The sequence below is a fragment of the Citrus sinensis genome, chromosome 2, assembly GCF_022201045.2.
Source record: "Citrus sinensis cultivar Valencia sweet orange chromosome 2, DVS_A1.0, whole genome shotgun sequence".
Lineage (NCBI taxonomy): Eukaryota > Viridiplantae > Streptophyta > Magnoliopsida > Sapindales > Rutaceae > Citrus > Citrus sinensis.
In genome coordinates, this window is record NC_068557.1 from 25948911 (window position 1) to 25969467 (window position 20557).

Below are 20557 nucleotides of genomic sequence, written 5' to 3' on the forward strand. Positions count from 1 at the left end.
ATGTGAAAAGTTTTACAGTATCAGCCGAAGGATGACGCGGGCTTTACTATAAAAGACAATCTTTTGCGTTAATCATTTTGGATACTTCTGCTTAATAAAATCCCCGAAATCCCATAAAAGTATCCCTGTAAATATGGAAAAACGTTTTTGAACGTTAAGCTGGATTCGATGACGAGTCATCCTAAACTTATCCAAATGCAACAGCTTGTATCTTAAAATGCTGATGTGCTTTAAAGGTGTCTATAAATAGCAACCGTGATTTCTCCACATCCCAAGTTGACTACTGCTCTCATCAATTGAGTCTCTCTTTCAAACACTTCGTTTTGATTTAGCATTAGTGTGTGTGTGTGTGTGTGGAAGATGGGTACAAGGACTGAGGGCTTACTTGGAAAGCTGATATGTGTGCTACTATCATGTTTAATGGTGATGGCAGCTGCCTCATCGAGAGCAACAATAATGGGGAAGGTGTCAAACACCAAATTCCACCATCACAGTGAGCGGCTCAGGCGAAATTTGCTTGCAAATGGCCTTGGAAAATCCCCTCCAATGGGGTTTGTATTAACCTTTTTGTTTTGTTAATTTTCTTTCAGTATAAATTGGTTCAGTTTGGCTGATGATGTCGCTTTATTATTTTGCAGGTGGAATAGTTGGAATCACTTCTGGTGTGATATTAATGAAGATATTGTGAAAGCAGCAGGTTAAGCTAATATTCATTGTTTTTTCCTTTTTTTTCTATCTTGGTTCATTTTACATCAAACATGTATTAAAGCTGCAACAGTACTGGTACTGATTTTTTATTTGCTTGGTTGGTAATAGCTGATGCTTTGGTTTCAAGTGGTCTGTCCAAGCTTGGATATGAATACGTGAATATCGGTACACTGCAATCATATTTTTTTATTCAATCTTTATTCTACATCTGCTGTTTTTATCGTTATTGACGGAAATGGCTAACTGAAGACTGTAACATCCTTGATTCTTAGATGATTGTTGGGGTGAACAAGTTCGCGATGAGAATGTACGATGTGTCTCTATCTATTCTGGTTCTCTAATGTTTGAATTAGAAAATGAAGTGGTTCATAACAAATTGTGTATGTTGCAGGGCAATTTGCAAGCTAAGAACGCTACATTTCCATCCGGCATCAAAGCTCTGGCTGACTATGTTCACAGCAAGGGGCTTAAGCTTGGGATATACTCAAGTGCAGGGTAACACACATATATGCTGTTGAAACTTGAGCGTTCCTTTTATCAGAGCAACTAAAGCACACAGATGAATTTCCATCTATTTTGTAGGTATTATACTTGTAGCAAACAAATGCCAGGTTCACTTGGTTACGAGGAGCAAGATGCTAAGACCTTTGCCTTATGGGTATGAATGTCTAGTTTTTATTTTCTGTTTGGAATTCAACTGTCTTAGTCGCTGCCACTGGTGAGAAAATGTTATAATTAAACTCTTTGTGCAGGGTGTCGATTATTTGAAGTATGATAACTGCTACACTGATGGCTCAAAGCCAATGGACAGGTAATTAAATAATAACTATAAAACAAAACTCTTATACTTTCCGTCTTAATTTATGCATTCAGATACAAAAAGTCACATCACCTTGCTTATGCAGATACCCTATAATGACCCGAGCTTTGATGAAGGCTGGCCGCCCAATTTATTACTCTCTATGTGAATGGTAATAATGTTTTACCTCTGCAGTCAAGTCGCCACCCAAATCTTCTTTTTGTTCATCACATTCTTTTTTCCTAAACAGGGGAGACATGCACCCAGCTCTGTGGGGTTTTCAAGTAGGAAATAGTTGGAGAACTACCGGTGACATTACCGACACATTCGAAAGGTGCACATTTACATTCAGAATCAAAATATTTTGAGGTTGGTTGACCTATCCAAGTTATTATTACCTTGTTTCTTTTGACAGCGTGATGTCCAGAGCAGATGCGAATGAAGTCTATGCTGACTATGCAAGGCCTGGTGGTTGGAATGGTTAGAATTACGAAATTATGTCAAATCTTTCACCAATGCAGAACTAAATTTAACAAAATGTTTACCTTTCATGAGACGTTTTTTCTGTGTTTCATCACATTTGAAAAGATCCGGACATGCTTGAGGTTGGAAATGGAGGAATGACAAAAGATGAATATATCATACACTTTAGTTTGTGGGCAATTTCCAAGGTATGGATCGTTGTAATTGGAATCATCTGTTTCATGAATGACTGCATGTTCTGATGGCTTTGATTGGTACTACAGGCTCCCCTTCTTCTTGGCTGTGATGTGAGAAATTTGACCAAAGATACCATGGATATTATCGGCAATAAAGAAGTCATAGCAATTAACCAAGGTAAGTAGATTATATCAATTCCTGACACTGCATAAATTAATTAGAGTTCTTAAAATGTTGAATCATATTATCACATATCGCAGATCCGCTTGGTGTCCAAGCAAAGAAGGTTCGGACTGATGTTGAGGTAAAATATCCAGCTGAAAAAGCGAGCAGACTATACTTTTGAATGTTCTTGTTCATACTCCCTTATAGAATCACGAACAAACTATCATTTGTGTTTTTGCCTCAACAGATTTGGACGGCACCTCTTTCAGGCTATAGGTTTGCTGTACTTATAGTCAACCGAGATCAATGGCCTGCTAATGTCACAACACACCTGGAAGACTTTGGAATCCCCCCCAAAACTTCTGTCACAGCAAGAGATCTTTGGGAGGTATTATTCACAAACGAGCCTTATGATATTCATACTTTCATTTTTTTGGTTTGCCGCATGGAATTTGATTAGCATTTGTGGTACTTCTCCTAATATATACATATATATGTTGTTTTATGCAGCATAAAACATTGGAAACGCCATTGGTGGGGAATTTATCAGCCAACTTGGATCCTCATACATGCAAGATGTACCTGTTGCAGCCGATTTCTTAAGATGTCAAGTTCATTACACGGCTTTTGTGTTGGCTAGGAGTTTTTAGGAATGCAATTGGTGTCTTTTAGTCTAGAATAATTAGTGATAATTGGAAGATATTTATGATGTAATTGGTCTCTTCTGGTTTTATGGCAATTTGGAAGAAGCAAGGTCTCCGCTTTATGTTCAGATATATTGTTTCTGTCATTCTGCCTGCTTCACAATCTTTATGTAACGAACATGATTGAATTTGATTAGAGCTAAAAAGTGAGAAAACTTTAATTTTACCCAAAAGGGTGACCGGGTGAGGGACCTTTTGGACCAAATGGAAAAAATATATTCTTATTTGTGAAATCAATAAACATACAAGGACCTCAGACTGCGAAAAGTTATAAATACCGAAAAGTGTAGAGAGATTAGCAGCATTGGTTTCCATATTTGAAGGGAAACATGAACTCAGTGAGAGTGTGGGGATTTAGTAACGAAACCCATCACCTTCAACTTCTCAATCAATTATCAAATCCAGCATTTCAATTTTGGGCTTCTAATTCACTGACAGTCTTTCCCAATAGCAAAAGTGAGTGCTTCTCAGTTATAACGACAGCGAAGAAGGGGCCTCGGCTTCAGCCAATCCATGCTGCTGCTAGTGAAGATGGTGGCAGAAGCAGTAGCGGTAGAAATAAAAGAAACGAAGTCGTGGATGCTAAGGGTTCAGGAACGTCGGCGAGAGGGAGGAGGCTGCTGAAGGTTCGGGAAGAGAAGAGGAGGCGAGAACACGATAGGCTTCACAATTATCCTTCATGGGCTAAGTTAGTTACTCCTTTTTTTTCTTTTTTGGGGAGAGTTAGTTACTTTTTTTTAATGTTTGTCTTCTATGTGTTTGAATTATTACCTCAGTGAATGCCACCTTTTGTCTAACTATTTATATATTATGCTGCAGGGTCCTTGAAGATGCCTGCAAAGATGATGAGGAGCTCCGAGCAGTTCTTGGCGACAGCATTGGCAACCCTGAACTTATGAGAAAACGAGTCAGTACTTAAGTAAAGGTTTATTTGTTTATGATTTTAGATTTTTTCCCCCTATTATATGTCTATCGAAATGCATCCGAGTGGGCAATAAGCTGTCAATGATTTTTCCCGGATAAAATTTTGGTGTCCATTATGTTGATTTTGTGTCCACCGGCTCCTATGCATAATGTATTTGTGAGGTGAAATTGTAATGTATTTGGCAAACATGCTGCAGGTTGAAGAACGAGTTAGAAAGAAGGGTAGAAACTTCAATAAGTCGAAAACTGGCTCTGTCCTTGCATTCAAAGTCAGCTTTAGAGAGTAATATACCTCCTACTTTACTTGAAGTTTCCTGCCAAGGGTTTAATAAACTTACTCATCAGCTGGTTGAATTTGTTAACAAGTTTTTTGGTGTTCTTGTATGTACTATTTGTTGATATACCTTACCTTTCATAATATTGATTTTCTACTTTAACTGCACAGATTTAACCCCCTGGATTCTTACATATGGTTTGAACTATATGGATCACCATCTGATCGGGACGTTGATCTTATTGGTAGTGTAAGTGTTTCATAGAAGATTCTCCTTTTAGTTTGTCATGGTGACAATGGATTCTCCTTTGATGTCAGGAATGCTCTCTGTTTAATTACTACATTTGCTGCTTGTACCTTTCATTTGTTCTTTATCTTTTTTTGTGGATCATGATATTACAGGTTATCCAGTCATGGTATGTTATGGGGCGATTGGGAGCCTTTAATTCTTCTAATCTGCAGGTTTGCTCCTATTTCTCTGTGTCTTATTTTCTTAACTATTGTGTGGTTATTGCGCTTTTGGATGGGCTAAGGTTCGAATATTGGCTAGGTATTTTAAGAAAAAGGAATATTTCACACACTTCCTTGTTTGGGAGGAAATTATGGGTTATCTACTTGTACTTATTACTGCAGGAGGAAATTTTTTGCATGCATTCGATTTTTTTAGGCAAGTCGTTTGGTAAAATATCTTCATAATTGAAATATACGACCAATTATCCCTTCTCTTCATTATTGATCCTAGAAAGGTTCATGTTTTATAGAAATATCCTATGCAGCATAATAAAAACTTTGGCCGAAAAAATATGAAACGTAAAGAAAAGTAAAAATAGAAAATGATAAAAGAATATTGATCGGTCCTTATGGTTGATTATTAAATACTTTGAGAATATGTAATGTGTAACAAAAGAAAGATTTTCATGTGGTATTATTCTTGACAAATAGATGACTTAATTTGAGATTGAAAATTCTTTTCCCTTAATGTTAGCTGATTTATTTAATTTATGCTGAGCAAGAAAACTGATATCATGTTTGACTGTTTGTGACAGTTGGCAAACTCATCAATAGAGTACAATCCCCTATATGACGCAGAAAAGGGCTTTTCCGTTATGCCATCTTCATTTCATGATATCAGTGATGTTGAGTTCCAGGATAATTGGGGCCGTGTTTGGTACGAGTTCAAGAACTCAAAACTGCATATTTGCTTTTGCATTCTATTCAATTGGAGAAGTCTGATTTCTGAAGTATACATATCCTTTTACAGGGTCGATCTGGGCACATCGGATTTTTTTGCTGTTGATGTCCTCCTCAACTGTTTGACAGTACTGAGTTCAGAGTAAGCCTTATGGATATGATGTTACCATTATATTATATCTATGTGCCGGGGATAGATCATTGTTCATCTTTGTACTTAGCTGGTTTTTCCTTTTTGTTCATCCAAATCGCAGATATTTAGGCATTCAACAGATAGTATTTGGTGGCCGTCGCATGGGTGATTGGGAAGAAGGCATGACAAGCTCTGAGTTTGGATACAAGTATTTCAAGATCTAAAATAAATGTGGAGCTGGGCTCTTCTGTTACATTCTGCCTGCCATGTATATATTTTCCTAATTTATTGTATTTCATTTACCATTTCATAATAATCTGTCTTTTTAGATTTAGTAATTTCACGTGTTTGGTATTCCACTTGCTAAATGCGCATCCTACAAATGCCCAAAAAAAAATAAAAAAATTAGAGAATCAATTATTAAAAAAAATGAGAATTTTCAAGATAAAATGCAAATCACAGCTCAGTTGGTTGGCCTTTTGCAATGGAAGCGAAACAGTCAAGGGTTCCAGCAACACATTTAATTTAAGAATAGAGAAGAATTGAGGGGCAGGATAACAGTGGTTGGGGGGCAATAAAGGAAGAGAAAAGGGAAAATGCCTTTTGATACCAGTGTTAGGATCCTCTAGAATCTAGAATCCAATGTTAAGATCAAACATCCAAGAGCAAAAAGGGTATAATAAAATAATGACCAACACTGAGTTATTCACCTGGGGTTTAATAGCACCGTGTTTATTACTACTGTTATGTACCTTAATACAGGTTCTCTATTTGACATTAAAGTTGCGAGACCCCAGTTTTTTTAATCTGTTGTAAGTTGGAAATTGATTGTTAGAAGTAGACAATGTATAACTCTTTCAATTGTAGAGCCCTTATGGTAGTTAAAATATAACTCCATTATCAAAGCACCATAATATCCATATTCAGGGCATACAATAGCTTTGGAGGAAGATGATCATCAACGCATTTGCCCCAAACCGGCATAGCATACATTGTGTTATAGCATTAGCTTTTTCTGTCAGTCACTACCCAGCCATAGTGTGATTACTGATTACATACTACTACATAGTCTCTGAACATCATTAAGCTCAGAAGAGCTCAGCTTTGCTCTATTTCAGGACTCAAACAAATTTGTATATGTATGATAAAAACAATAATTAGCTCAATACACACCAAAAGTTACACGTGATGAGCTGCACATGGGGTTAGAATGCAATGAAGTGGGTAAATTCTTCTTTGCCAAGCATGTACCGAGTTGACAGTTGCCAAAACTGTACAGCAACCAGCAGCAGCTTCTATTAGCCTTTGGTTCCAGTTAACTTATAGAATCAAGTAATTGTTAATGCCTCTATTACCATGTACATGGAGGACCAAGGCCATACAAAGACATTAAGCTACTGGCTCTTGTATGCAGACAGTTCAGTACTTGCACACTTTCTATCAAAGCAACGTATGACTTCAATCCATGCAATGGCAAAAAAACTCGTTTCTACTTGGTATGAGTCATCACTCATGAAACATCCTGAAGCGCTAAATTCAATTCTTGAGCGGATTTCGCAACGGAACCACCTCTTCTACAGGAAAAAATGGAGACTTAAAAATTAAAAATTAAAAATTAAAAAGAGGGAGAAATAAAGAGCAGTTATTCAAGCTAAATTAATTGTTACCAACCTCATAAGAGTAGGCAAGCAGCATTTGACTTTTTCCAGCTCTATAAAGCAGCGATTGCAACGTTCGATTCTAGAGTACCAAGCAACCATATCATCTCAGTTAAATCAATGTTATCCTATTTATCAGTGAAGCTAAGACATTAACGATGAGATAAATATGGACAAACCTTTGTTCTGCCTCAATATCAACACCAACAGAAGTTGATGCTGATATTGCTGAGTAAATCATCGAACCAAATGTTCTGACAAGCTTTAGCAGAATGTCCAAGGAGATGCTTAAATGCCTGAATAGGAGCAAACAGGCAATAAGCTGGCACCTCAATCACAAAATTGTGGATGCAAAACAATTTAAGAATGATGGTAGTTTATTTTGAAATTGGGTAATGACAAGATATAGAACACACCCTAAATTATGATTCAGATTAAATATACTTGTACTTGAGCAGTTTCGTAGCTTTTAGAACTTAGATATTAATGGTTGGACTGCTGCCTATAAACTTAACTATTAGATAGAGGGATTAAATTAGCAAAGATGACAGAGCCAAAAGAACCAGATGGTCTTATGCCAGAATCTCCTACTGTACCAACTGAATTATGATTTGGACCGTTGCCTATAAGCTTGATTATTAGATTTGAGGGATTATTCAGCATGATATCAGAACCAAAATAACCAAATGTCTGTGGTTGTGATTAGTTGATCCACATGCCTAGCATGTCATGTCAGGTGTATTAAAGCTTAAGAAATAATGATGCTTTTACAAGTTTAATTTGTTGGGTTGAGTGATGATTTGAGAACTATCATTTCTTTGTCAATCCTTAGGACCTTCTTCCTTCACTTCCTTAGAGTATTTCTAGTCAAACTCCTAAATATCCAATTTCCCTTCTTCTATACAAGAAAGTTTTTAGTTTATCGAAAAATGATCCTTAAATGTAGCAAAGGGCTCAAGGAAGAAATGAATAGTAATCTATGTTATTTATCAACGATGCACCCACGTGGAAACCAAAATGGCTTGGCATTAAAAAATAAAATAAAGAAGAAAAAGAGAGAGAAAAATGCACACTCCCAAGTGCAGAATCTCCTATTATGATAAATACCACAATCTCCTTACCTATCCATGTCACTTTCAAGAAGGCCTGTCAGAAGAGGGAGGAGACAAGAGCAAATATCCAATGTGACAATTTCAATTTTCTCTGCGACAATGCTCATTACATCAGCAAGGACCTGCAGTTTACAGCATACAAAAAACAAATGACAGAGGCCCCTCGAATTTGAATTTAGAAACATTACTTTATTTTCAACTGCAATATATTTAAAGATGGAGAAATATATTAATGAACACCAAGCTCTTACAGTGTGATCAGCCATCTTTTGCATAGCACTAATGGCACCCTTAACATCATTCCTTTCCCAATATCTGTAGACTGCCTGCAAAATATTATGCAAGGATCAGCTATATTTTGATATTAACAATAGGATATAACAAATTCAAAAGATGGTGGAACAAGCTAAAAGAAGACCACATGCCGCCTTTTCTTGTACCTTAAACATTAAGCAAACCACAAGTCATTGATCAAGAAAATTTTCACACGAGCAAGAACTTCAACAGTCCAGTTAAGCAGGAAGAAGTAAAATATTGAATATTTGAGGTAAAAGTGTATAGGTAATTTGATATTCAAGAAAAATAAAATAAAGCATGCAAAAGTTTTCCCTAAAAGAATTCTATAGCAGAAATTCAGATAGAACTTAATTGATTTGGATAACTAAAAATTTTCCATGGACAAAGAAAGATGTCAAATAGGTATGATGCATGTAGATTTTTCAAATTGGGATAAAAAAATGAAAAAGTGTAGTATGCAACTCTTAACAAAGTACTTTGAATGAAACACCATCACATAAAAATACGAGACTACAGAAACTAAATAGAGTTCATAAAAAATTAGAAGGATCTAAAAAAGCCAGGTATTTGTCAACAATACGTCATTCAAAATTTTTTTGTCGAATGACACCCATGCAGGATACATCAGAATCTCACAAAGATTTAACCATTATCTCAAGGAATTCAAAGCTTCTCATCGGCGTAATACTTTTTTAATCATCCATGCCTTGAGTGAACCACAGAGTTTCAGGTAATCTATAAGTCTAACTATATTTAAAATTACCTGTAACTTAGCTAAACGAGACTGCATAGAGCTCACAAACTGACTGTGCTGTTCCATCACATCTGCAGTAGCATCCTCATCACTAACAGAAGCTGTCTCTTTTTCAGCAGATGAAGAATATCCCCTTTGTTTAAACTTCATAAAATTAAGAGATAAAAATCACAAATTAACACATAAACAAGGAATTTAAAAGTTCACTTTCCTCTGAAAAAAATAACTATTTGCATAAGGCAAATATTTTAGGTGGTGTGCTCTTCAGAATACTGTAACTCAAATTTTAAAAAGATTTAACGGAAATATATTTAATAAATAAGTACAGAACTTAAATTGCATTCATACCGCATTAAAAGGGGGCATGCTTACAGTAGAAACTGTCCCAGAAGAAATGCTGGAAGTAGGTCCATCATAATTCGGAGAACTTCCTCTTTTCTCCCAATTTATGACAAGTGAATGCATTCTTCCTAATTGAAAATTGAGCTAGGCATCAATGGACTACTTACCAATATGAAGAATGAACGAGGAAGAGTTATACCTCTTTTTTGGCTTTCCATAGCATATCCATCTCTGTTTGATTTGTGCCCCAGACTATCATCTGGAATAAACAATTGTCGTTTGATAATCAAGAGTTCAACATTTCATTCCAAATAAAAATGTATTAAAATGATATAAATACGTACATGCTATCAAAGAAAGGTTACCAATCATCACACATCTAAAATATGAACTACAAACCACAAACCAAGCAGAAGAAAAAATGGCAAAAAATATTGGGTAAAAATTGCACTTATTTTATAGCCTCAAGTGTGAACAGAAACTATGAGCTTGGGTAGTTAAATGGGAAAGGAAAACAGTACAAGTAGTTTAAAAGTATACTTGTACTGTTTAAAATACGTACATCTTTCATCCTCGTAGCTGGCAGGCGACTCTGACATTGACATTGTTCCACTCTTACCAGATACTGTAAAAATATCCTCCTTAGAGTTCCTTTCCGTGACAGAAACTCCCTGGATGGAGCCTTTAATTGCAGCAAAGGTATTCCTATCTGCAACACTGCTCACTTCAGTAGCTTTAGAGCCTGTGTTTTCACAGAGAACAGAGACAGCTGGCTGGTCAACCTCATCTCCACTGTTCTGGAACTTTCGAGAATCAGTTGCCTTTGACTGCAATGAAAATGGCATTGTTCTTCCAATAACATCAATGTCTTTTCTGGACTCCACTGCCTGCTCAAATCTTGTATTTGTTCTAGGGACAATTACTGGAACAATATCTGACTTGTTCAAGATCGGAACATTGGATGCTGTGTTAGCCCTAGTAGAAGTCCTCTTTGAGACAACTGCAGTTGAATTGACCACACTCGTCTTTGAACCCATGTTTAAATTGACCCTTTGTGGAGTACCAGGTACACTTCCTGTGGCTTCAATCACCACACAGAACCAGGAATGAGATATGTTTCTCACATTAAGGACTTATGCATAAAGTTTAAGCAAATACTGTAATAGAGGTGAAAATAAGAAAAAGGATGAAAGAAAATTAAAAGACAAAAAAAATCTAAAATCATCATAAACTAAAAAAATATAAAATAACATACATGACAGAACTTTTGACTCCTTAGCAGGTTCTGAATTTTGAGAAACTGACAATCTTCCAAGAGTTTTTGTTTCCTTCAACAAGGGATCTGAATTTTGTGAAACTGACAATCTCCCAAGAGACTTTGTTTCCTTCACCAAAGGATCTGAATTTTGTGAAACAGATAACTTTCCCAGACTAGCCTTTGCAGAGTTCTCATTCAAGACTGATAAATTCCCACTTGCACTAGACTTAGATTCTGAAAGCCCATTTACTCGGGTGACGCTACCAATTGTATATGGCTCTATCCGCTGAACATCAGTTACATATTAGAAGCAAAAAATCAGCATGATAATACAATCTATTTAATTAGAGCAGAAAACAAGCAAAAGAATATGCAAATAAAGCCAAATGGGCAAATACCGAGATATCAACAACCCACACTCCCACACAACTTTGATTATATGAGCAGCCAAGGAGCTTCCCCTCGTGAACATTAAGATCCGACAATCTAGACCATCCCACATCCACTGCATCATGGCATCTTATTGGTTCCCATGAGAAAACCTGTATTAATGAAAAAAAGAAACTAGTGTTAAAAAAAAAAAAGAGAATTACATTAACATATGATATGCTAAGAAGATACAACTACAAAAGAGAACTACCTTCAAACTTTCATGCAATCCACAAAGTAGGGTCCTTCCATCAGGATTAAAGGTCAAACAACGCACTCCACTAGTCTGCAGAAAAAAAGAACTCACAAATTTTCACCTTCACCAATATGGAAGCTACTTCTGTAACAGCAATAATACCATCAGACATAAGATTACCTCAGGCCCAGCTGAACCGATTAGCTCAAAGGTCTCAAGGTCCCAAAATTTAACGGTCCTATCAGCTGAACCTGAAAAATGAAAATATCCAGACATAAACAATGAAAAAATACAAACAATGGCAGCTATTTTAATTAACAGGATCCAACTATGATTAAGGAATTGCACTGAAACAACAAAAAATGATAGCAGGACTACTATTTTAGTCTTGCAATACAGCGGCAGAAGAGAGAACTAAAAAATTGAGTGAGAAAAGTAGTTTATCAGGAAAGAATTGAGTGAGGGCTTCCAAAATTTTAAAAAGATAAAATGAGAAAGCAAGCATAACAAATGGCTGCCTCTCCAACCCAAACAAACCTGCCCCGAAAACCCCTCCTCCCCCAACAAAACACCACAACAACAAAGGTCGGTTGGAACTTCCATAAGAAACATAGCAGTACCGACTAAAACAAAGATTATCTCAGGCTCTTCAAAATATTAAAACTTGTTGGGTTTTGCTAGGAACTAGTTAACTAAAGTGTAATCTAAATTTAGAAGACCCGGCCTTGTATATACATCAAGCAGGCTTTTAGCAACAATGTCATGCCATTAGAAGTTACGTACTTTACAACATACACCCCTTTTTGTATTCATATTTTAATCAGTTTCAATACTTCTTTAGAGGCAGGGCAGGATGAGAAGAGGAGAGCTACTACAAACATATAACCAAACAAGGACTGCATAATTGTCTCAGTAATAGTTATAACTATTATAGTAACAAAGAATAAACAGGGTAGTTACTGAATTATAGAATGAATCAAATTCACAGCAATATATTTCCAATCCGAAGTAAATTTAACAGAAAGTAAAGTTGACCTGTTGCCAGCAGAAACTCGTGGGGATGAAAATCTATGCACTGAATCTGGCCTTCATGACACTTGAAGTCATGCAACAGCTTTCCAGCAGTCAGATCCCACAGCTATTGAGATAGTTACTTATTAGATTCAACAACAAAAATTTACGAGACCAACATATCCATCAAGTATCTTTCTAGGAATATAATTGTTCACATGATATGTACTACATTATTACCACAAACAACATGAACTAACAGGAAAGCAATTCGAACCTTTACAGTGTTGTCCTCTCCTCCTGATACAACCCATCGACCATCCGGAGTAAATCTGATGGCATTGACTCCTCGAGTATGACCTTTGTAGGTGTGGATACATCCCTTCTTCCTAATATCCCATATCTTAAGGTTTGTGTCAAGAGAGCCAGATGCAAAGAACTCCCCAAAAGGATGGAAGTCCACAGATATGCAGTTGGATCGATGACCAGTAAGTGTGCGAACAACTACACAAAGAATCACAATGCCACGGCAGATGTAAAATCAAGAAGGATATGATATGTTTTATGAAGTTGGAAAGCATGATTATGAAATTAAGAAGCTTACTTTTCGCCTCTTCTAAATCCCAAAGCTTAATTGTACCACTTGCCGCTCCAGCAGCTACTAATACTTCAGAAGAATCAAAGCTTACAGAGTCGATTCCACTTGTATGTCCAGACAGACTCTGTAAAGAAAAAGATAATTTGTCTAAAACAAGGGGCACCCACTGTTGTTTTTGTATTTCTTATCTAGAATTGGATATGTTCGCTACTATGCAAATGATTTTTTTCCTTCTAAAAAAAAAAAAAGAAGAAGGAAAAACGAAAGATGAAGAACTGACCAGAATGGCGTTAGGTTTACCAATGGCCCAGAGATTAACCTTGTGATCTTCACCTCCAGTGACCAGAACCCTGGATGATTTCCTTCCAATCTTGAGGCAATTAACGGTAGAAGAATGTGCTACAAATTCCTCTAAGTTAACGCTAATCAAGGCCAACAACTAGTTTTTGAAAAAAAAAAGGCAAAAATGAACAATGTATACTCCAAAGTAAATATTAAGATGAAAGAGATCTGGGAATATTAAACCCTAAAAAAGGATACGTAGCTTGTAAGCACGTTTGGTAGTCATTTAAATGGAACAGCAAACAAAACCCTAGCAGTTCTCCTGACATTCAATTGATAAGTCCAAATCTGCAAAACAAGAAGACCCTTCTCTTCTTCTATAATAAACAGCAGATCTCACGCATATCCCCTCCCATTCGTAACTTCATTTTCCCGTTCATGGCTGAAAATGAAAATAATAAAATAATAAATTGAAAACTACGAGATCAGAACTCAAAATAATAATAATAATAACAACAAAAATATAAAATTTCATGAAAAGGAAAGAAGAGAGTGAATGACACACACGGTTTACCTTCAAGTTAATAATGGCAAAATTGCTTCAGTTGAGACTTTCTTTTTTTTTTCTTTTTTTTTTTTGGTTTCTTATACTAGTTGCAAACATAAAATGTTAAGAACTCAAGTACGACTACGAGTACGAGTACGAGTACGAAATAGAGTAGGAGTATGCCAAAAGCGTTAAAAAAAATAGACCCAAGAAGCAATTGTGTTATCTATGCAAGAATGAGCGGTTGTTTAATCTCGCCTCCTCCCTGTTTGCGGAAATGCCCAAATGCAAACGGGTAGCTTAGTTTAGTTTAGTTTAGTTTCAGAGAGATGGAAAAAAAAAAAAGGAGGGGTCAGTGACAGAGAGAGAAAGAAGAAAGAAGAAAGAAGAGACGGCTTTTGTAATTTTGAAATTATAATTAATGGACAAGAGAATGAAAATGCTTGGGTCCTGTCGTTGCTGCTACATATGTTCAAATTAATCGCCTGAGCTCAGAGTTGGGGGGAATTTTATACCGAGTAAAAAGACAAAAATAATTTGAAGGCAAGGCAGCTATCAGAAAGGGTAAAATTAATATTAATTAACAATTAATTGATTATGGATTACGACTGATGGGCGTGGCGTAGCGTGGCCCTGAAAATTACCTACCGTCTCGTTTGAAATTTGACGGTTGGACCAAACCCCACAAGGCCCATGACCATGGGTCACCCACCCTCCCTCTCCCTCCCTCCCTCCCTCCCTCCTTCCTTCCTTCCTTCCTGTAACCAAAAATCAAAATTGAAAAGACTAATCAACCGTACCCCACCATTAACTTCCCTTTCTTCACCTTTTCTCTTTAATTTCATTATTATGTGCATTTATTTATCCTTTGTGTGGTTACTTTTTCTTTTTTTTTTAACTTAAGAAAGCTTAGTCGTGATGTGGTGTATATTTTACTACTTTGTTTTTTCTTGATTCATTGCTGTGGGGTGCCCACTTTCTTAATTATAATCACAAACTCAACAACCACAAAACACCGCCTAGCTTTGCACTTGTCTGTGCTTCTTTTATTCATGTCAAAATCACAATGCTTTGTTTATAGCAACGTGTTAATGAATTTCTTTTATCCTACTTCTAACATTAACTCAATTGCCGCCGATGAACATTTGGCCCAGCGATAAATTTTTATTCACACGAAGGATTGTGAGAGTAGGGATTCGAATTCTCATGAACTCAAAACTCTCTTTATTAAGTATTATGTATAATTATGTGGAATTTATTTGTAAGTCTTTCTCCCTTACAAAATACGAGTGGAGTAAATACATCCCTCATCTGTGAGGGTTACTTGTCTGGACATATACTTTATAGATTTAATGTAACAATATAAATCTCAATTATGTATATCTGATTGTAAATATCAGTGTAATGTTTGTTGTAATAATAGTTGTATATATATATATATATAATATAATATAATATAATAATCTGATGTGGAATCAGTATTTAAAAAAAAAAAATTAACTCAATTACCGAAACATGATGTTAAACGTAGAAGTAAACATGGCTCGTTCTAAATTAAAACATTGGAAATGCACCATCATAATTGAAATCTAGATACCTGTGGATCAAAACATATTAGGAAATATTTCATAAATAAGCATAATGTAATATAATTTTTTTTTTTGAAAAAAGCCGAATGGCTTAAATAACATCACGGATATGAAAAAGGTTAATCAATTAATACGCAGAGTCACATTGGACTAGGGATAGGACACATATATCATGCATCTGGTTTAATATTTATTCTTCAAGGCTGGCATGGCATGACTCGCGTGATTATGAATCATACATTTCTTCAAATACAGCTCAATGTATCATGAATTCATCGGTCCTTTTGCAGCCAAAGCCTCACCTCTGCATGCAAATCTTGTCTCTCGGTTCCCTCTTCTAAACTCAATAACTTTAATGTTCGTGTAGATCTAGTGTAATTTCTTTTAGACTCTTAAGAGAATCAAATATAGGATCAACACTTATTCTGTTGTTCTCAAATGAAAAAATTTCGAATAGATGATCTAGGCCGAATCCTTTGACCCTAAGTTAACAGAGAAAATCTTGCAATTCTCGATGAGATCCAAACCCAAAGACGTAAAAGAAAAAAAATCAAAATTTCACCTTCTGTCCAATTTGGAAGCAATAGAAACAAGCAAACACATCCTTGTACTCTTGCGATTGAATTGATCGATTAAATAATCCATCTTTACAGTCTTTACCACATAAATCAACAGCCAAGCACTGGTCAAAATCTCATAAAATCATATACAAATTGCGTCGGCACATGAGAACTTTAAAACAAAAGTTTCAGGCGCAAAGTTCTTTCCAATCATAACATTTCTTAAACCAAGTAATGTGGAACACACTCCTCGTTCTTCCATCAACCAGTTTTCCTATTGTTTCTCACATATCCGTCTCAAAACAAGTTTCAGTTCCATTAAATATATAATTCGACTACCATAGATTTGCTATCTAAGCTAAAACATAAGAGCTGCTTAGGAGAAGTTCTAATTAAATGTCTCCTAATGACACGAAGGCCTGCATACTCGAATCATAATCTACAACATCATCTGTGGTAATTCTCTTTTTACATCCATGTCTGCCACTACTGAGCCTTTCTACGTCAACTACAAGTGGTAATGAGCAGATTCCTAGTACAGTCTCATAGGGTTCATATTTTTTCTTTTTTCAACAAGAAACTATAAATATATTAATTATGAAGAATCATTACGAGTGGACCAGCTGTCCACTGAGAAACCAAAATAATGAAAACTTCTCTGTGTTATACAAAAAATGCTAATCACTCATCTACAATACTAGACCAACAAGAACACTTATCTCAAAATACTCTCTCAGCTTAGATAAATGAAGGAAAAAGACGAATCTTGAAACTCCTTAGCAACTGAAGCCCAAAATGAAGCTAGAAGACAGACCCATAATTCTTCAATATTATCTGTATTTTTCCCTTGAAAAATAAGAAGATTTATTTCCTGCCATATTACCCAAAACAGAGCTGCCATAGCACGGATCCAAAGAGTTTTGATCTTTTTTCCTTTACCAAAACATTGGAATTCTCCACAAGAATAGAGTGACAAAAACCCAGAACGACCAAAAAAATGTTAGCCTCTTTGCACAACCTATTCCACAACTTTGAGGCCACAAAACAATGAAGAAAAAGATGATTGGAAGTTTTAGCACTTGTTTTGCACATCACACACCAAGACGGAGATAGACACATATTAGGAAACTTTCAATCACTTCCCCAGAGTTTAATTTTCCTTCAGTCAATGCCCACAAAAAAGACTTTCAATTTTTAAATTGATCCAGGAAGGAAAAACAAGTGAGGAAAGGTGATCATCATTAACCATTTCTATGTGAACCTTAAAGCACAAAAAGAATGTCTGCACTCCACTCCATACCATCACCAGTAGAACTACCATCTTAGATAGCTTCAAACTATTTAAGAAACCAGATTTCACAAAAGTCATATGAGCTGCCGCTTAAAAACCGAATTTGGTTCGACTTTTCAAGCTTTTAAGAGGGTGAGAAGGAAACTAATGGATTAAGCCACAAAAAAAAAAAAACTTCAAGAGGCAGGTAATGCATTGCCAAAACTGGGCAAAGACCGAATGGTCATTGCAGTTTGCAGTCTTCTAAGACTTCAAATTAGCTTCCTCAAAATTATTATCTTGGCAGTATAAGATTACCCGTTTCATTGCCAAAGCAAGCTCATATAGGTGTGCTATTTATACTAAGTAACTTCAGTTCTGTCTACTAAAACTAATGTAAATAACAATCATTGCCTGGCTTCATACGTATAAATCATGCAGAAGAAAGAATTGACATTTGTCCACAACTAGGACCAACTGAATAATGGCAAGGGATATTCGTTTGCCTTTTAATCATGTCAACTCCAGATACAAAACTCACAATGATAGCAGTTAAGAGGACAGGGTAGTATTGGGCGTAAATGATTCCTGCCTCACTTCAAGAGTCACGACATAATTCAGCTGCCACGTAACACCACATAACACCAGAAAACCCCATTGGCAATACAGTTAATTTTCAAATATGCAAAAAACACGGATAATATTCAGATATATCTTAACAAATTATGGACTCAGAAATCATATATGCCAACAGCGAATTGAAGGAATATGCATCGCAGCTGGTAGATAACTTCCCTCTCATTTAAGTACAAGGTATTCATAGACCTCCTAACAAGGAAGAACCCTCATAGTATGAGCAGTTGCGTGAACTCCATCAGAGATTATGATGAGTACACAATCCTCTCAAAAATAAAGAGAATGCATAGTACAACTTATAAACTATTCAATTGAAAGATGTTAATTCAAGCAAAAGTTTTCATGGGAAAATAAATAAATAAAGAAAATTTAAAAAGGAGCAAGCATGAAAGCTTGTTTTCTCCTAAGGATTTTTCTCAGTCCTTTGGGATAAACCTTTCCTTTTATTATGTTGCTAGCTTTGAGGATACATTTAGTTCCCGCAGTTGAGTCACCAACTGCGGGAACTAAAGATAGACGCGTGCAAAAGATATCTCTGAGTCCTTAGAAAGTGGAAAACATCGGTTTTGACAATATAACTGATCTTAGCCATCCTTAGGAACACTAAAATGGCCTCTCTGGTGGGATCCAAGAGACAGCCAAACAAAATCACCATAAATACACGCCTGGGGAGAGAACAGAATAGATTACTAATCCCATAAAGCTTCCATTTTTATCCCTTCTTAAATTTGTTGTATTTCAAATACTCATAACATATCAACCCAACTTTTAAGCTTCAAGAAGGCACGAATTCCCTATTTTTGTCTGGCAAAACCTCCAAATAGACTTCTAACAAGATGTCCAGTTCAAGGGGGGACAAAAGCTCCACTGGGCATCAAAAATCAGAAAAACTAATTTGTAACAACTAAAGTAAACTCATAAAAGTAGAAGCCTTGACCTAAGAAAAAAATTCTGTCTTGCTTCATTCATTCTCGGAAAAAGGTGAGATAAATTATCTCAAAGTTTGAAAGCATTTTCAATTAAATACGTCTCCCACAGTACATACCCGCACTTCAATAAGCTGATCACACAACTTAAGCAGGTCCTGGCAATGTTATTCAAGTTACCGCAGCATTAACAGAGAAATAGAGCACAAGAAACACTCCACAAAACTTGAACCATATCTGGAAAGAAATATAGAAATGATTGATTATATAGCAAGAGAAAGTATAACAATAAAAACACTAAGAAGCATAATCTCATGTGAAGAGTTACATACAAAGACTAAAAATATTATTTGTAGAGGATGGAGATAGGAAAGAGAAGGAATAACATGTTCAAAATAATAAAAATTTAAAAATATTAATCAAGGTAATCAAACTCGTCTTCCTTGAGATGTGCAAAGAACTTGACAGGACGGCCTTCAATTTCAGTAACAAACGCTACCTTATAAGGCATATTGGCTGAGATTTTCTTTCCTTTCCAAACGCCGACGTATTGCTTGAGCACACCTTCCATGCCAGACAGATCATGCTCCGGAACCCTAGGAACATGGTAAACCTTCAACGGCACCTTCACCTTAACCTTCGCACCAATCTTAGACTCATCAAAGCCATCATCCGACGCTGATGCTGATGAAGATGGACTGCTCTCTAGTCCTACGGATGCCGTTGAATTGTTGGATTTTACAGCTACTTCACAGGAGATTCTTCTTTTGTTAACATTAACATTGTCACTACAATTGGCAGCTGAAAATGAAGAAACTGAGACAAACGCATTCGTAAGTGGCCGTCGATTTATCAACGAAGAAGTAGCCGAGAACAAAGCAAAACTTGTACTAGTCATGATTTCTGTGTATCTATCTTTTCACTCGTCTGCTAATTCTCACAAAATAATCATATAATAATAATGATATTACCCAACCTTTACTCTCTTTTTTTATTATTATTATTGATTTTTCTATTGAACCACTATCTCAGGCCTCAGTGGCTAAGGCGAGCTAAGACGATGGCAACGGACTTTCGTCTCTATTGCACACGTGTCGAATGAATAACACTCTAGAGCGTATACATCCTCTCCTCCCTCGTCAAAGTTGGAATAAATATCTCACAGAACATACTTGATTTTACTTCTTTTCTATTTTGTTTTACGAACACATTTTGTGGATGAGGAACGAGAGGTGGAAGATCGTTCCTGTCCCTCTTCCAGACTCCACTCCAATCTTTACGTAAGTTAGCGGATAACGGATAATAGATGTAACAGTCAGCTACAGCAACTTATAAATCGCCAACGGATGTAGGTCTATTCTTCGACTATAGGAGCACAATTGATCTTAATACATATATACAGGAGCACAATTTTGTTAAGGAAAAATATTGAGTAACTTTAAATAATAATACAAAAGAAAACTCAAAGAGTAACTTTGCCGACTACATCATTCATATGATGTGTACACACACTTATACAGTAATAACTCACAGG

General features: G+C 36.1%; 4 protein-coding genes across 7 annotated transcripts; 2 read left to right on the forward strand and 2 right to left on the reverse strand.

Moving 5' to 3' along the window:
* On the forward strand, positions 1–3106 carry LOC102611429 (alpha-galactosidase 1-like). Its single transcript, XM_006468613.4, has 15 exons — positions 1–551; positions 639–697; positions 817–873; positions 981–1015; positions 1100–1203; positions 1291–1366; positions 1461–1519; positions 1614–1679; positions 1758–1841; positions 1923–1987; positions 2096–2178; positions 2254–2344; positions 2428–2471; positions 2580–2720; positions 2843–3106. The coding sequence occupies exons 1-15, from the start codon at positions 361–363 to the stop codon at positions 2933–2935; spliced, it is 1248 nt and encodes a 415-aa protein (XP_006468676.2). The 5' UTR covers positions 1–360; the 3' UTR covers positions 2936–3106.
* Positions 3107–3304: 198 nt separating this feature from the next.
* On the forward strand, positions 3305–5896 carry LOC102611141 (uncharacterized). Its single transcript, XM_006468612.4, has 8 exons — positions 3305–3724; positions 3856–3943; positions 4158–4243; positions 4406–4484; positions 4637–4696; positions 5281–5402; positions 5496–5567; positions 5680–5896. Exons 1-8 carry the CDS (start codon positions 3366–3368, stop codon positions 5780–5782), a joined length of 969 nt encoding a protein of 322 aa, XP_006468675.2. The 5' UTR covers positions 3305–3365; the 3' UTR covers positions 5783–5896.
* A 542-nt stretch (positions 5897–6438) lies between these two features.
* Positions 6439–14594, reverse strand: LOC102610343 (katanin p80 WD40 repeat-containing subunit B1 homolog KTN80.4-like). 4 transcript variants are annotated; one of them, XR_369531.4, is made up of 20 exons: positions 14070–14592; positions 13754–13937; positions 13494–13624; positions 13220–13337; positions 12893–13119; positions 12640–12742; positions 11785–11855; positions 11620–11694; positions 11378–11521; positions 10977–11265; positions 10284–10802; positions 9921–9980; positions 9728–9849; positions 9389–9523; positions 8580–8654; positions 8338–8450; positions 7396–7512; positions 7230–7298; positions 6914–7132; positions 6439–6829 (listed from the first exon to the last, which is right to left on the reverse strand). XR_369531.4 is itself a non-coding variant. In XM_006468611.4 (19 exons), exons 2-19 carry the CDS (start codon positions 13779–13781, stop codon positions 7069–7071), a joined length of 2436 nt encoding a protein of 811 aa, XP_006468674.2. In that variant the 5' UTR covers positions 13782–13937; positions 14070–14594; the 3' UTR covers positions 6439–7068. The 4 variants fall into 4 exon arrangements, 3 of the variants coding, with proteins under 3 accessions (XP_006468674.2, XP_006468673.2, XP_006468672.2); XM_006468611.4 differs by having other exon boundaries at positions 6439–7132; positions 9752–9849; positions 14070–14594; XM_006468610.4 differs by having other exon boundaries at positions 6439–7129; positions 14070–14594.
* A 4667-nt stretch (positions 14595–19261) lies between these two features.
* Positions 19262–20288, reverse strand: LOC102610025 (ferredoxin-thioredoxin reductase, variable chain). Its single transcript, XM_006468608.2, has one exon. The coding sequence runs from the start codon at positions 19919–19921 to the stop codon at positions 19439–19441; it is 483 nt and encodes a 160-aa protein (XP_006468671.2). The 5' UTR covers positions 19922–20288; the 3' UTR covers positions 19262–19438.
* Between the last annotated feature and the right edge of the window lie 269 nt (positions 20289–20557).

Coding starts and splice junctions, on each gene's coding strand:
- LOC102610343 (XM_006468609.4), bottom strand. CDS start 13,781: ATGACTACCAAACGTGCTTACAAGCTAC. Junction 13,338..13,493: donor GTAAACCTAACGCCATTCTG/GTCAGTTCTTCA, acceptor TTTTCTTTACAG/AGTCTGTCTGGACATACAAG. Junction 7,299..7,395: donor GATATTGAGGCAGAACAAAG/GTTTGTCCATAT, acceptor TTGGTACTCTAG/AATCGAACGTTGCAATCGCT.
- LOC102610025 (XM_006468608.2), bottom strand. CDS start 19,921: ATGACTAGTACAAGTTTTGCTTTGTTCTCGGCTACTTCTTCGTTGATA.
- LOC102611429 (XM_006468613.4), top strand. CDS start 361: ATGGGTACAAGGACTGAGGGCTTACTTGGAAAGCTGATATGTGTGCTA. Junction 1,016..1,099: donor AACAAGTTCGCGATGAGAAT/GTACGATGTGTC, acceptor TGTATGTTGCAG/GGCAATTTGCAAGCTAAGAA. Junction 2,472..2,579: donor AGGTTCGGACTGATGTTGAG/GTAAAATATCCA, acceptor TTGCCTCAACAG/ATTTGGACGGCACCTCTTTC.
- LOC102611141 (XM_006468612.4), top strand. CDS start 3,366: ATGAACTCAGTGAGAGTGTGGGGATTTAGTAACGAAACCCATCACCTT. Junction 3,725..3,855: donor AATTATCCTTCATGGGCTAA/GTTAGTTACTCC, acceptor ATTATGCTGCAG/GGTCCTTGAAGATGCCTGCA. Junction 5,403..5,495: donor GATAATTGGGGCCGTGTTTG/GTACGAGTTCAA, acceptor ATCCTTTTACAG/GGTCGATCTGGGCACATCGG.